Below are 16,139 nucleotides of genomic sequence, written 5' to 3' on the forward strand. Positions count from 1 at the left end.
CTTCTGCCTTGCTATTGGGGAGGGGGCGAAGGAGGCAGATGGGGAGCCAACTCTCAGTAGGCCTGAGAAGTTGAAGCAGCAAAGAGAGTTTCCATACATCGCCGAGCGACCGATCGGTTAGCAACAACCCTTCGGGGTAGGCCAGAGGTTGCAAAGCCTCCTGGAACTCGGCTGGATTATCAGAAGGTGTTATATTTGGCGGAGTGTGTGTGTCCTCGACTTACCGCCAAATTCCTGTTGCTAAGCAAGACGTTGATCCGAAACGGTATAGGGTTTACTGCCTGAGCAGGGGGTTGGACTGGATGACCTCCAAGGCCCCTTCCAACTTTATTATTATTATTTAAGTGAGTTTGGACCCCTTTTACCACCATTCTCCCCACCGTTGTTAAGGAAATGGCTGCCCTTGTTAAATTAGGAATAATAATAAAGTTGGAAGGGGCCTCCTCGGAGGTCATCTAGGCCAACCCCCGGCTCACGGTTGTTAAATGAATCCTGCTTTGCCCACTGACTTTGCTTGTCCAAAGGTCGCAAAAGGGGATACCGTGACCGACACACCCACCCCGACCCAGGACGCTGCAACCGCCATAAATAGGAGTCCGTTGCCAAGCGTCTGAATTTTGATCACGTGACCGTGGGGGGGGGGCAGCCGCGACGGTCATTAAGTGTGAAAAACTGGTCCTAAGTCCCTTTTTTTTCAGCGCCATTGTAACTTCAAGCGGCCACTAAATTCTGTACAGAATTACAGAAGAATAGAATTGGAAGGGACCTTGCAGGTCCCCTACTCCAAATCCACCCCACCCACCCACCCCGCTCCCCGGATCGCATGCGTCATTTAACAACTGCTGTGATTCAGTGAAGAACCGTGGCACACAAAAAAAGTCATAAAATCGGATGCAACCCGCTTAACGACCATCTCGTTTTCAACGGAGGTTCTGGTCGTAATTCGAGGACGGCCTATAAGGCGACAAGTGGTTGAACTGTGCAGAAAGAGGGAGGGAGGGAGACAGCCGGTAGCAGGAGAACAAAAAAAGAATCACACAACAGGACTTTGTTTTAAGCTCCGATTGGAGGTTGCAGGCCGAAGATTATAGGGGGGGAACAGAGTTCCCCCTCCCCCCCATGTGAGATCACGAAAGTAAGCCTGGCTTTCCTGCATTCCTTGCAACACTGCAGAGGATTCTGGAATTGCAAAAATCTGCCCGGCAACATTGCAAGGGATCCAGCTGTAGATTCTCCGGAGCACTTTCCCCTCCCCCCCCTTTCTTTGCATCGCACAGTCTGGAAAGGACCATGGAGGTCATCTAGTCCAACCCCCTGTTTGAGCAAGAGACCTTATTTCCAGGGGTGCTTTTTCTAAGCCACGATATAAACAAACAAAAAAAAACCGGTGTTGAGACTCTGGAAAGAGCGTCAAGGAAAGCAACAAAAGAGGATCGGGGGACCGGAAGCTAAATAATATGAAGGACGGTTGCAGGAATTGGGTACGTCTAGTTTAATGAAGAGAAGGACCAGGCGGGGATATGATTCCAATATTTGAGGGGCTGCCAAAAAGAAGGGGGATCAATCTCTTCTCCAGAGCACCAGAGGGTAGGACAAGAAGCAACGGAGGGAAACTAATCAAGAGATGAACTAGAATAGAATAGAATAGAATAGAATAGAATAGAATAGAATAGAATAGAATAGAATAGAATAGAACAGAATAGAATAATTAAAGTAGAATGAATAGAATAGAATAGAAGAATTAGAATAGAATAGAATAGAATAGAAAAGAATAGAAAAGAAAAGAAAAGAATAGAATATATGGAATGGAATAGAATAGAGTAGAATAGAATAGAATAGAAATGTAGAATAGAATAGAATAGAACAGAACAGAATAGAATAATTAAAGTAGAATAAATAGAATAGAATAGAATAGAAGAATTAGAATAGAATAGAATAGAATAGAATATATGGAATGGAATAGAATAGAGTAGAATAGAATAGAATAGAAATGTAGAATAGAATAGAATAGAAATGTAGGATAGAATAGAATATATGGAATAGAATAGAGTAGAATAGAATAGAATAGAAATATAGAATAGAATAGAATAGAAATGTAGAATAGGATAGGATAGAATAGAATAGAATAGAATAGAATAGAATAGAATAGAATAGAATAGAATAGAATAGAAATGTAGGATAGGATAGGATAGAATAGAAAATATGGAATGGAATAGAATAGAGAATGGAATAGAATGGAATAGAATATAGAATAGAATAGAATTAGAATAGAATAGAATAGAATAGAATAGAATAGAATAGAATAGAATAGAAATGTAGGATAGGATAGAACAGAAATACAGAATACTGTAGAAAGAATAGAATAGAATAACAGACTTGGAAGGGACCTTGGAGGTCTTCTAGTCCAACCCCCTACGCAAGTAGGAGATCTTGTACTATTCCAGAGAAACGGTTGTCCAATCTCTTTAAAAAACCTCCAGTGATGGAGCACCCACAGCTTCTGGTGGCAGGTTGTTCCACTGGTCAATTGTTCTCACTGTCAGGAAGTTTCCCCTTAGTTCCAGGTTGCTTCTCTCCTTGATTCGTCCGTTGCTTCTTGTCCTGCCTTCAGGGGCTTTGGAGACTAGGTCGACCTCACCCCCTTCTTTGGGGCAGCCCCTCAAATATTGGAAGATGCTATTCTTGTCACCCCCTGGTCCTTTTCATTAAACTAGCCATGCCCAGTTCTTGCAACCGTTCTTCAGTCTGAAATATGAAATTTCCTGACAGAGAGAACAATTGACCAGTGGGACAACTGGCCACCAGAAGTTGTGGGTGCTCCATCACTGGAGGTTTTCAAAAAGAGACCCGACAGCCATTTGTCTGAAATTGCCTAGAGAGTTTCCTGCCTTGAGCAGGGGGTTGGACTAGAAGACCTCCAAGGCCCCTTCCAGTTCTGTTACCCCGTTATTCCATCCCCACAGGGCCCGGTGCTTAACAGCCTTCCTCCTTTTCATCGGCTACCCAATGTTGTAAAGAGCCGAGCATGATTATTGCCAAAAGATGTTTTCTGCCCATCTGCTTGGAAGGAAGAATGAATCACAGCAAATCAACAAAAGGAAGATTAGACGATTCTTGCGCATCACACCCCTGGGTTGTGCGTCCAGCTCTCAGCACTTAAAGTGCTCCGTGAAAGTGCTTCCCGGGCATTACTTCACACCTCTTCACACCAAACAGCCCTCGCAAAGGCTAATCTTAATACATTTTCCTTGGGGGGGGGAGAGAAGTGGGGGGGCTGTCCCACTTTAGCATTTGGCCGAGCGTCATGAGCTGGCTCAGCTTTGATCTGGAACCTCTGATGCAAAAATGTGCGGGGTTTTTTTCTTCCCCTCCCTGCTTTGGTGGAGGTGGAAAACGTCGGCAAATCCACTCACGGCAGGCTGAGCAAGCGTGGAATCCCACAGCCACACCCTGCGGAGAAGGCCAGTCCTATACAGGCAGCCCCCGACTCGCAGCGATTCGTTTAACAACCTTTCAGACGTTGCAATGGCGCTGGGAAGAAAATAAAAAAGCAACTTAGGACCCGTTTTTCACACTTACAGAGGAGGCTTGGCAACCGATTCATAGTTACAGCGGTCGCAGCGTCCCCGACGTTGGGGGTGAGGAGTAGGGCTCATGCGATTCCCCTTTTGCGACCGTCAGACGGGACAAAGTCGACGGGGGGAGCCGGGTTCACTTAACGAGCACGTTACTGGCTTGGCGGCTGCAGTGATTCACTTAACAGCGGTGGCGGGAACGCTGGGAAAATGGGGCCAAGCTCGCTTAATGAGCCGTGGCGGCACAGTGGTTAGAAGGCGGTACTGCAGGCTGACTCTGCCCACCGCCAGCAGTTCAATCCTGACCGGTTGAAGGTTGACTCGGGCTTCCGTCCTTCTGAGGTCGGTAAAATGAGGACCCAGATTGTTGGGGGGGGGCAACAGGCTGACTCTGAATACCGCTTAGAGAGGGTTGTAAAATACTGTGAAGCGGTATATAAGTAAGTGCTATTATGGCTATTCCTTCCATCCATCCCTTTCTTTCCTTCCTCCCTTTCTTTCCTTCCCTCCCTCCCTCCTTTCTTACTGCCTTCCTTCCCTCCCTCCCTTCTTTCCTTCCTTCCCTCCCTCCTTCCTTCCCTCCCTCCTTTCCTTCCTTCCTTCCTTCCTTCCCTCCCTCCTTCCTTTCCTTCCTTCCTTCCTTCCTTCCCTCTTTCCTTCCTCCCTCCCTCCCTCCCTCCCTCCCTTCTTTCCTTCCTTCCTTCCTTGGCAGTGCAGTGCATTCTAAATGCAGCATTGCAGGCTGAACTCTGCCCACAGCCAGCAGTTCGATCCTGACCGGCTCAAGGTTGACTCAGCCTTCCATCTTTCCGAAGTCGCTAAAATGAAGACCCAGATTGTTGGGGGGGGTGCAAATATGCTGACTCTGTAAACCTCTTAGAGAGGGCTGGAAAGCACCGTGAAGCGGTATATAACTCTAAGGGCTGTTGCTATTGACAGCTATATTGCTTAGCAACAAAAATTTCGGACTCGGTTACGGTCATAAGTTGATGACTCCCCCCACCCACCCACGTTTTATGGCTTCGTAATAAATTACAGGTGGAAGATTTCCCCCATTGCTTATTGCATTGCAAACATTATCAGGAACCCAGCGCTAGATCCGTCAGATCCTCCTTGGGTAATCCAACTGAATCAATCCAGTTTAGAAGCGGGGGGGGGGGGAAACCGTTATGTTTTTGCTGTCCGACGAAGACAAACATGAAATGGGACAAGTTGCGTGGTTTGCAACGATTGCAACAAAGATAGGAAACCATGTGCTGACCAACAGCAGTGCTAATATTACAGGGCATGCAATGAACCGGTGTGATGGCTGTAATTTGTAAGCATATTTGGCTTAAAACCTGTGGTTAGAAATAAACATTTTTAAATCAACAAAGCTCCCGTCCAGCACATCAACCCCTAGAAGGGACCTTGGAGGTCATCTAGTCCAACGCCCTGCTCAGGAAGAAGACCTTATACCATTTCAGACAAATGGCTGTGCAGTCACTTCTTACAAACGTCCAGTCTTGGAGCATTCACAGCTTCTGGAGGCAGGTTGTTCCACTGGTTAAATTGTCCTCACTGTCAGGAAGTTTCTCCTTAGTTCTAGGTTGGTTCTCTTCTTGATTAGAATAGCAGAATAACGGACTTGGATGGGACCTTGGGAGGTCATCTAGTCCAACCCCCTGCTCAGGCATGAAACCCTGTACCATTTCAGACAAATGGCTGTCCAGTCTCTTCTTAAAAACACCCAAAACTTCTGGAGGCAAGGAGTTCCACTTGTTAATTGTTCTCACTGTCAGGAAGTTTCTCCTTAGTTCCAGGTTGCTTCTCTCCTTGATGAGTTTCCATCCGTTGCTTCTTGTCCTGCCTTCGGGCGTTTTGGAGAATAGCTTGACTCCCTCTTCTTTGGGGCAGCCCCTGAGATACTGGGACGCTGCTATCATGTCCCCCCTGGTCCTTCTCTTCATTAAACTAGACGTCCCCAATTCCTGCAACCGTTCCTTATATGTTTTAGCCTCCAGTCCCCTGATCATCCTTGTTGCTCTTCTCTGCACTCTTTCCAGAGTCTCAACGTCCGCAGATATTTAGTCTTTATATAAATGGGGGATGGGGGGGGGTTACTGTTTTTAATGTTGCACATTGGGTTTTTATTTTTATTTTTTGTGAGCAGCCCAGAGTCACTGAGAGTGAGTGGGCAGCCATATAAATTTAATAAACAAATATACAAACAAACAAATTAAAAATGCAGTGGGCTTGTATCTTACAACGGAGGGCTTCGAGCCTGCCAGCGTGAGTAACTTTGTAGTACGTGGAGGCTACCTTTGGTTCGGTCTGCCAAGGAGCAACTTCTAACGGAGCTTCTCGGAAGCAAGAAGGACCATTCCTGTATCATCTCAACAGAATAACAGAGCTTGAAGGGACCTTGGAGGTCATCTAGTCCAACCCGCTGCTCAAGCAGGAAACCCTCCTAGACCGTTTCAGACAAATAGTTGTCCCGTCTGTTCTTAAAAAGCTCCAGTGTTGAAGCACCCACAACCTCTGGAGGGAAGTCACATAATCTCAGGGGGCCGAGGACTAGACTTTGGCCAGAGAAGCTTCCATCCAAGGCCTCAACAGAAGAGGCAGGAGACAGCAGGCAACTATGCATTTGTGGACTGAAAGGAATGCAAATTTAAGGGTCAGAATGAGGCCAGGAAGCTCTGGGTTCGAGTGTTTTCGCTTGCCCCAACGCACATGACCAAAAAGGCAAAGCTTTGATCGTGTGATTGGGTTGTCCTTCTTCATTCCTTGAACCCTCCCATAGATGCCTCCAGAAACCACAAGGTTAGATTGCAACACAGCAGTGAAACGTAACAAGCCAACATGCTGACCTGTAAACAAAAATCAACCAGGGTTAAACCCATGGCACAAATACATCTGCTGTTACAAACGCACCCTATCCCGGCTCCGTTCCTCTTCATGGCGGTTGATGCCTTTGTGGCTTTACAGTGTTCGAACCCGTCCAACGTCTTCAACCCTGGGCTGTAAAAACACACGTCGATCCGTGAAATTGGGATCTGCCCCCTTCACACCACCAAACTTTGAGGGCCTCTCCAGTCACCAGAATATGCCCCCCCCCCATGCAAAGTGGGTCTGTGAATGGTTGAGCTTTAGGAGCAGTGCATCTCAACCTTGGGAATTTGAAGGTGGGTGGACTTCGACTCCCAGAATTCCCCACCCAGCAAATGTTTTGTGGAATGGTGGTCGTGGAGAAGAGGAGGAGGAGGACTGTGGGGTCCTGGGTGCTCTCTGAGCTGGGTGGTTTTCTTGCAGACGTTTCATGACCCAACTAGGTAACGTCATCAGTGCTAGAAGGAAGGAAGGAAGGAAGGAAGGAAGGAAGGAAGGAAGGAAGGAAGGAAGGAAGGAAGGAAGGAAGGAAGGAAGGAAAGTGGGGTCCTTGGTGCTCTCTGAGCTGGGTGGTTTTCTTGCAGACGTTTCATGACCCAACTAGGGAAAATCATCAGTGCTAGAAGGAAGGAAGGAAGGAAGGAAGGAAGGAAGGAAGGAAGGAAGGAAGGAAGGAAGGAAGGAAGGAAGGAAGGAAGGAAAGTGGGGTCCTTGGTGCTCTCTGAGCTGGGTGGTTTTCTTGCAGACGTTTCATGACCCAACTAGGGAACATCATCAGTGCTAGAAGGAAGGAAGGAAGGAAGGAAGGAAGGAAGGAAGGAAGGAAGGAAGGAAGGAAGGAAGGAAGGAAGGAAGGAAAGTGGGGTCCTGGGTGCTCTCTAAGCTGGGTGGTTTTCTTGCAGACGTTTCATGACCCAACTAGGGAACATCATCAGTGCTAGGAGGGAGGAGGAGGAGGAGAAGAAGGAAGGAAGGAAGGAAGGAAGGAAGGAAGGAAGGAAGGAAGGAAGGAAGGAAGGAAGGAAGGAAGGAAGGACAGACTGTGGGGTCCTGGGTGCTCTCTGAGCTTGGCGGTTCTCTTGCAGACGTTTCATGACCCAAGTAGGGAACAGCTATGCTGACTCAGGAATTCTGGGAGTTGAAGTCCATGAGTCATAAAAAGAGCCATGGTTGCCTACCCCTGAGCTGGGGCATTCTGGGAGTTGAAGCCCACCCCTCTTCAGGCTGCAAAGGGGGCATGGAAACACCCCGTTCCAAACAACCCCTTTAGGCTTTGCTGAGCCAGCCCGCCCTGGAGCAGCCACTGAGGTCCCCCTCCGAAGGGCCGTTGCTCCTGGCTGGAGGGGCCACGAATGAGCCTGCAAGTAGCTGAGATGTTCTGCAGAAAGCCTTGCAGGATGAGGACCCCACAGGGCCTGCTGGGAGACGCCCCAGGAAAGGTGTGGTTTCTCCCAATCACTGGAGGGCTCTTGAAAAAGGGCCAAGCAGGGAATCGTGGCTTGCTGTTTCCCTTGTGGGCTTCGGAGCAGGTGAGTCCAGGCAGTGAGTTACTCTGGTTCCTAGTCTTCCCCCCCCCTCCAAAAAAAAAGTCTGAGTTTGACTCAGGAGCCCCAGTAGTTGGTATCCCAGTTTTTTTTGTTAAACCTTAATCGCATTTGGAGTAAGTTGTATTAAAAGTGCAGCTCACCAAAGCATTTTGCCTCTTTTTTTTTATTAAAAAGTTTTAACATACAGTTTATCTTTAACAGTCCCCCCTCCCCCTCCCCTCTCCCTCCCTCCCTACCCCTCCCCCCCTCCCCCCCCCACTTCCCAGAGCTAAATACAAGGTATAGAGAAAAAAAACCAATCATAAGCAACCATATACTAACAACCATAAACTCTAAAGTCCATCACTCTCTAGCTTATACAGGATAATACAAATCTTAATAATATCAAATATATATAGAAAAGAAAAAAGAAAGAAAAAAAAGGAAATAAGAAGAGAAAAGACGAAGGAAGACTTATCAAAGCATTTTGCCTCTTAAAAGGCGTTAATGTGTTAGTGCAGAAAGAGGCTTCCAGAATCCTGGTTTGTTGTTGTTTTTTTTAATACTTCCGTTTCCTTCTTTTAGAGGTTATTTTTTCTAGGTCTGTTTTTGTGTCTCTGTGAGCGTGTGTGTGTGTGTGTGTGTGTGTGTGTGTGTGTCTCTGGGATTTGCAGGTCTGTGTCTGTATGTCTGTGTGTGCATTTGTGTGTTTTTGTGTCTGTGTGTCCCTGTATTTGTGTGTGTCTGTGTGTCTTTGTGTACGTATCTGTGTCTCTGTCTCTATATCTGTGTGTCTTTCTGTGTGTGTACGTGTCTGACGCTCTGTGTGTTCGCGTCCGTGCCTTTTGTGCGCGTCTGTGTGCCTGTGTATCTGTATTTGTGTGTGTCTCTGTGTATTTGTGCGTCTGTGTGTCTGTGTGTGTATATGTGCATCTTTGTGTGTGTGTCTGTATATGTCTCTCTGTGCGTCTGTGTGTCTGTATCTGTGTCTAGATGACCACCAAGCTCCGTTCCAGCTCTGTTACTCTCTTACGTCCCTTTCTCTCCTGAAATTTCCCACAGTGTCCATCTGTCCCTGCTTTAGTGCAAAGCCGTTGAGTTGGGTGGACCAGATCAAGACCATGTGGCAGGATGACTATTTGGAGAGCTTGGCCCCTCCGTCGGGGCTTCTGGATCAGATGGGAGTTTCGACCCAGTTTCTAAAAGTGTCCTTGGCTTTGAATGACACGGAGAAATGGGACCACTCCTTTGCGTCCAGCGTCATCGACGGCGTCCCCACCATGCTGGAGATCCTGGAGGACACGGGTTTCTTCTTTCTCCTGGGCAAATTGTCCACCCTTTTGAAGGGGCTAAAAGCCGCTGGGCTCCTCTCGGAGGAGTGGAAGGCTCCCAAAGGTGGAGTTCTGGAGAGCCTGGATCCCATCTTCAGGTTGCTGGTCCACCTTGCTCCGAGGAAGATCTACTACAGCTTCTGGTGTCTCCGAAAGTTCTTGGAGGATGTGGAAGAAGACGACTTTGAGGGCCCGGACTGCCTGAAATACCTGACCGTCATCCAACAAGGGTTGGAGGACCTGGAACCGCGGAAGACTCTGGATTGCTTGGTGGACCTCAATAATTACGTCATCTACCAGTATCCGAATCTGGTGTGGTTGGCTTCTCATCCCCAAGTTCAAGAGAGAGTGGGTGACCTGAATCTCTTTCCGACGCTGATGATAGCCCGGAAGATCTTGGGGTTCAGCATGGAGTATTTCAACGACTGTCTGGTTGACCTGCAAGAAGTCCTGGAAGATCTCAACGAGGTGGAAGCCGTTGTCCTCACTCCTGATGACCTGGACATGGTCTAGATCTCTGGTAGAAAACCATCTTTAAGGGCTGGCCCCTTATCGCTCACCACCGCGCAAAACTAATGCTCCAATCTCCTGGGCCTCTGAAGGACAACCCCTCTTAAAAGATGTTAGGTTAATTAATTTTAATTAATTAATTTACTGGCACCACGTCAGCAAACATCAGCTGAAAGCGAATGCTGCGTTTCTCTCCATCCCTTCTGCAGCCTGTTTTTAATTGGGAGTTAAATGCTGGTGCAATTTCTCCTCGGATCAAACTTAGCGTTTCAATAAAAAAATGGAGCACCTAATAAAATTGTGTCTGGTGTGTAATTTTAGGATACAATCACAGGGAGCCCTTGACCTACAACAGTTGACTTGGTGACTGTTTGAGGTTGCAACGGCGCTGAAAAAAAAAGTGACTTAGGACCCATTTTTCACACTTAGGACCTTTGCAGCATCCCTGTGGTCACATGCTTTACATTCAGATGCTTGGCTACTGACTTGTACTTACGACGGTTGCACTTATCATGTCATCCCCTTTTGCAAACTTCCGACACACAAAGTCAGAGGGAAGCCCAAATTCACTTAACAACCGTGCGACTAGCTTCACAACTGCAGTGATTCACTTAGCGGCGCTGGCAAGAAAGGTCGTAAAATGGAGCAGAACTCCCTCTCGCTTAACAACAGAAATTTGGGGCTGGGTTGTGGTTGTAAGTCGAGGATTCCCTGTATTTAGGACAGCTGAGGTGTCCCGAGGTCATACAATCCCCTTTTGCGACCTTCTGACACGCCAGATTCACTTAACAACCGGCTTCCTCACTTAACAACTGCAGTGATTCACTTAACAGCTGTGGCAAGGATGGTCATGAAACGGAGCAAAACTCACTTAACAAATGTCTCACTCAGCAACATAAATTTGGGGCTCAATTGACATAAGTCGAGGACTAGGCTGTATTTGGGGGAGTAAACGATAGTCCACGTTGGTGTGAACATTGTGGAATCGTCAAGTGGGGAGGTGATAGAATTTCAAAGTACAGGCAGTCCTCAACTTACGACCATGACTGAGCCTAAAATTTCTGTCGCTTAGCAAGACAGTTGAGCAAGCTTTGCCTCATTTTACGACCTTCCTTGGCGCAGTCGTTAAGCGAGTCACTGCAATTAAGTTAGTCACACGGTCGTTCAGCGAATCCAGCTTCCCCCGTTGACTTGGCTTGTCGGAAGTCTGCAAAAGGGAGATCACACATCACACCCACACACCCACACCCAGCTGCAAGACTCTTAAGGGTGAAAAAAAACCCTGGTCATAAGTTACTTTTTCCAACAGGGATGTCACTTTGGACGGTCGCTAAACGAACCATCGTAAGTCGAGGACTTCCTGTAATTGTGGAGCAAGGTGAAATTCTGCCACTTTGAAAAAAATCAAGGGTGGGGGAGAGAGAGAGGCTTCCCCCCCCATTCGATTTTAAATTTATTTGGACACACAGACACACAAATAGGAGCTGCTGAGCCTTCCAGCCTCAAGGTGCGCCCGAGGCCACGGCCTGGTGGCTCCGTGGTATCGTCCGTGGCTCTTTCGTGGCCGCCGGGTGGATGTGGCGAGTACCACAATCCGGGATGTTTTTCATCTTCCCAAAGTTAGCCAACAACCCTGGGATTCCATCCAAATCTTAAGTCACGAGCCGGCCTTCGCATCGATCCGAGCAAAGTAAAAGACCCAGCAATTGTACAGGCCGTCCTCGGCTTACGACGGATTGTTTAGTGACCATTTGAAGGTCCCACGGACCTCCCAAGATACACAGGTAGTTCTTCACTTACGGCCACCACGGAGCCCAATTTTTCTTTTGCTAAGAGATTTTTTAAGAAGAGACTACTAGACAGTCACTCGTCTGAGATGGCTTGAGCAGGGGGGGGCTGGACTAGAGGACCTTCCAAGGTCCCTTCCACCTCTATTCTATTCTATTTTAATCTGTAATTCTATTCCATTCCATTCCATTCTATTCTTTATTCAGTTCTTTATTCTATTATTATTGTTCTTATTCTACTCTATTCTACTCTATTTTATTCTATTCTGGGACTTTTTTTTAAAAGTGAGTTCTGCTCCATTTTACAACCTTTCTTGCCACCGTTATTAAGGGTTATCGCTGCAGTTCTCCAGTTAGTGACCTGGTTGTTAAGTGAAGCAGACTTTGCTTTTCAGAAGGTTGTAGAAGGGGATCACGTGACCCCGGGGGTGGGTGGGGGGGACACTGCGACCGTCATAAATACGAGTCAGTTGCCAAGCGTCTTGATTTTTTTTTGATACCTTTTTTTAAAGTCAAAAGGTACCCAGGAAGATTCTCCTCTGTTTTGCCCGTGAGAGGCCTTTGCAGGCTGGCCTTGCCTGATCTCTCCAAACCCAGTCCTTGGATGGGGCACCAACAGGTGATCTCAGGATTAGGAAAGTCGTCTTGAGGCCTTGGCAGGGGGATCCCTGGGCACCCATTGCCTTTGGGACCATCTTCCAGCTGCTGAAGGAAGACGAGGGAGAAGTGACCCAATGGTGGGCAAACCGTTTGAGGAGGGTCAATGGATTTTTCAAGCTGCATGTCTGAACCAGCAAGCCAGACCAGGAAAAAGCCACTTGGCCCTTCTTTGAGTCTGGCTCAAACGCAGCACACAAGAGCCAAGATGGTGTGCTTTCTCCTAGCACTGTTGCGCAGTTCCCAACAGGAAGGGGCCTCGACCTTGCCGTCTCCCTTCTGTAAAATGGGTTGACACTAGTTCCGCCTAGGACAGCCTTGCAGGGCAGTTTCCTTTGCAGCCAAGTGAGAATATCTAGCAGGATTCCTTAAGCGGGACTATTCTCGGTTCGCCTCAACGGACCCAACTTCCCAAATCCCGCATTGCACGCATGGCAGGACTCAAGCGTCGTGAGAACGCAGGCAAGAGTAGGGCAAATCTCACTGAATGGGGAAATGGGGGGACTTCGCAAGGCTGGCAGAGGCCAATTGTCTCCGCGAAAAGCGGAGAACGCGGGAGCTCGATTGCCTGGCTTTATTTCGGGGGAGGGACAACGCCTTCCCCAGGCCTGGCGGGTCGTGAGAACGCCGCCTCCTTTCACGCGCCCCCTGCCCGACCGGAGCCCCGTTTAGCAAGCCAGAAAGCAGGCGCCCCCCACCCCACCCCACCCCGCTACCCTCCCTCCCCCCTCCCTCCTGCCGGACACGTGATGCAGGGGCGGCAGCCTTGGCGCGGTGTGAACGCGGCTCTCTACGCGTGCCGCGGAGGGGTTGCTGCTCTCGCGGGGGGGTGACGCGGCGGCCGGAGGAGGAAGAGGAGGAAAAGGAGGAGAAAAGGGAGAAGGAGAAAAAGGAGGAGGAGAAAAAGGAGGAGGAGGAGGAAAGGGAGAAGGAGGAGGAGGAGGAGGAGGAGGAGAAAAGGGAGAAGGAGAAAAAGGAGGAGGAGGAGGAGAAAAGAGAGGAGGAGGAGGAGGGGGGAAAGGAGGAGGCAGCGCTCTCCGCCGACCGAGCAGCCCGGAGCTCCGCGGGTGTCGGCCGGGAAAGCAGAGCAGCCTCCCCCGGGAGGGAAGCGGACGGACGGCAGCCGGGAATCATCCGAGCCACCCCGACCTCGCCCGGCTCCTGCGGCCGGGCTCTCCCCGCTTCTGCCCGGCGTCCGGCTCGGGCCAGGGGCCGCCGCGGCCATGGGCGACAAAGGCACCAGGTCAGTGGGCGCCAGGTTGGGGACCGCGCCGGGCTGCTGCTGCTGCGGGGGTGGGGGGGGGGAAGGGACGCTCGGAGCCTCCGCGCATCTGGACGCGTGTCGGACCGTTCCGACGGTCTCTAGGAGGAGGGGGTGGGGGAGAAGTGAGAGGCTGCCTTCTGCTCTTCGCTGCCCCGCCGACCGTCCGGGGATGTTGTGTGTCTGTGTGTGTGTGTGTGTGTGTGTTGGGGGGGTGGGAAACCGGCTTAATTCGGGAGCACTTCCACGGGTTGATGCGTAACGTGGGAAGGGGCTGTGCAGATGCGCGCCGGGGGTTGGGGTGCGGGGTGGGGGGGCTGGCTCTGGGTTGCCTACGACGGCCCAGGTTTTGGCGCTCGTGTGAATTGCCGCAGTCTCGTGTAGAAGACAGCGCAGCGCCGGTGCTGAGAAGAGAAAAAGGAGGACGAGGAGGGGTGGGTGGGTGAGGAGGGGGTGAATATCCCCATTTAGAGACTCCCCCCCCGTTTAGGGAGAGGAAACCCACCCACCCCCCTCTCATCCCAGCGGTGGCATCTAACCTGGAATTAATTTGGGCTTGCCAAAAAATCAGGGTAGCCAATTCTGCCTAAAATGGGGAGGGCATTTCTGATCAAACCCCCCCCCCCAGCTAAGAAAATCAAAATTGGGAGGGGCAGACACTCATCCCCCCCTCCCCCTCCTTCTGTGCTGAACATCCCCCCTCCCCCAGGCATCTTTTCTTTGTTGCTAAATGGAGCCTCCCCATTCAGAGGCACTGGATCTGAAACTTGAGGACTAGCAGCACAGAAGAGCAGAGGGAAAATTGCAGCTGGAGGGTCTTTCCTGCAAAATTGGGGGGGGGAAACCCATCCTCCCCCCCCATGTGTTTGGCCGCTGGTGGGTAGCTGGGTTGCTTGATCCGGTTGCTTGATCCCACCTCCTTCCCTCTCAAGACTGGTAGGGGATGCTGGGAAGTGTAGTTCTGCAGGGGTGAAGGTCCAGAAAGCCATCTGACCCCCCCTGGCTTCTTTTATGGCTGTTTGCTTGATGGTATGTTTTTATTTTTATTTATTTTTTATTGATAAAAATGAGCTCTATCTTGCCCTTTCCCTACAACAACAACAACACAGCCAGGTAGGCCAGCCTTTGGGGAGTGGCCAAATGTCTCCTGTCATCATCCACCATGTTGCCTTTACGCAGGATGCCGTTAACCCAGTTTAACAGAGATTGAAGGTTAACTGGATGGGCTACGCTGGGGCCTGGATTTCTGCCGTTCCAGAAATCCAGTTTGATAATAGGTTAGTGCAGAGTTTCTCAATCTTGGCTGTTTTAAGATGGGTGGACTTCGACTCCCAGAATTCCCCAGCCAGCAGGGCTGGCTGGGGAATTCTGGGAATCGAAGTCCACCCATCTTAAAACAGCCAGTGTTGAAAAACACTGGGCTTAAACAGGTTGTATGAACCTGTGCAAGACCGTTGAGAAGATGGAGAGAAACCACATCTGATGTATGAAAAAAATTGACCTGGGAAATCGGGGATACCCCCAAATGACCCAACCGGTTTCCTAGTCCTCATCCTCTATATACCATAACCGTAACCAATTCTTGCATTTTGACTTTTAAAAAAAACACCAAACAAGACGTACAAAATTTAACAACGTGCAAGGTGAGAGCGTGCTAAGTCTTGGGATTGCAGCCTTCTAGAACCGTAGCAAGGAGAAGGGATCCCCGAGGTCATCTAGTCCAACCCCGTCCCCCCCGCCCCCCCGCTTGTTCGAAAGCGATAACAGCAGGGTTGTCGTGCGGATGACGCAACTGGGTGCTCTTTTTGTCCTGACGCGTAGGGGTTCTCTTGCCCACCCACCCACCCATATATTTTTGTTTGGTGTGTGTAGCGCAGAGGTCTTCAAACTTGGCCCTTTTATGATTTGTGGACTTCAACTCCCAGAATTCCTCAGCCAGGCACGCTGGGTGAGGAATTCTGGGAGTTGAAGTCCACAAGTCATAAAAGGGCCAAGTTTGAAGACCCCTGGTGTAGCGGCTTGAACCGGGGCTGGGCTGAAAGAGCCGATCCCGCATTCGAATCCTGAGGTTGGAAGCTCAGAGCGCGTGCAGATATCCACAGGCGAGATTTGCTTGAGAGCAAGTGGGCGGGAAGGCTTCACAGAGGAGGGATCTGGTTTTCCCAGGTTTTCCCAAAGGGTGGATCCTTTTCGGAGGAAGGAGTGTCTAGCAAAGGGCTGGAGTTGCAGGTGTGTAGCATGGTGCTGGAGAAGACTCCTGCGAGTCCCTTGGACTGCGAGGCGATCAAACCGGTCAGTCCTAGAGGAGATCCACCCTGACTGCTCTTTAGAAGGCCAGATCCTGAAGCTAAAACTGAAATACTTTGGCCACCTAATGAGAAGGAAGGACTCACTGGAGAAGAGCCTAATGCTGGGAAAGGTTGAGGGCAATAGAAGAAGGAGATGACAGAGAATGAGGTGGCTGGATGGAGTCACTGAAGCAGGAGGCCTGAGCTTCAATGGACTCCAGAAGATGGTAGAGGACAGGAAGGCCTGGAGGAACGTTGTCCATGGGGTCGCGAGGGGTTGGACACGGCTTCGCAACTAACAACAACAACATTCTTCATTATTCTATTCATTAT

General features: G+C 49.6%; 1 protein-coding gene across 1 annotated transcript in view; it reads left to right on the forward strand.

Moving 5' to 3' along the window:
• Positions 1 to 13,291: 13,291 nt before the first annotated feature.
• Positions 13,292 to 16,139, forward strand: part of ARRB1 (arrestin beta 1) — a gene marked incomplete at its 3' end in the record, with an annotated part of 95,444 nt that continues 92,596 nt past the window's right edge. The window contains exon 1 of the mRNA XM_081327856.1: positions 13,292 to 13,500. Within this exon, the coding sequence (XP_081183982.1) occupies positions 13,481 to 13,500 (20 nt within the window). The 5' untranslated portion in view covers positions 13,292 to 13,480. The remainder of the gene's footprint in view (positions 13,501 to 16,139) is intronic.

Source organism: Vipera berus, assembly GCF_964194415.1.
Source record: "Vipera berus genome assembly, chromosome: 4".
In the NCBI taxonomy this organism is placed as follows: Eukaryota; Metazoa; Chordata; class Lepidosauria; order Squamata; family Viperidae; genus Vipera; species Vipera berus.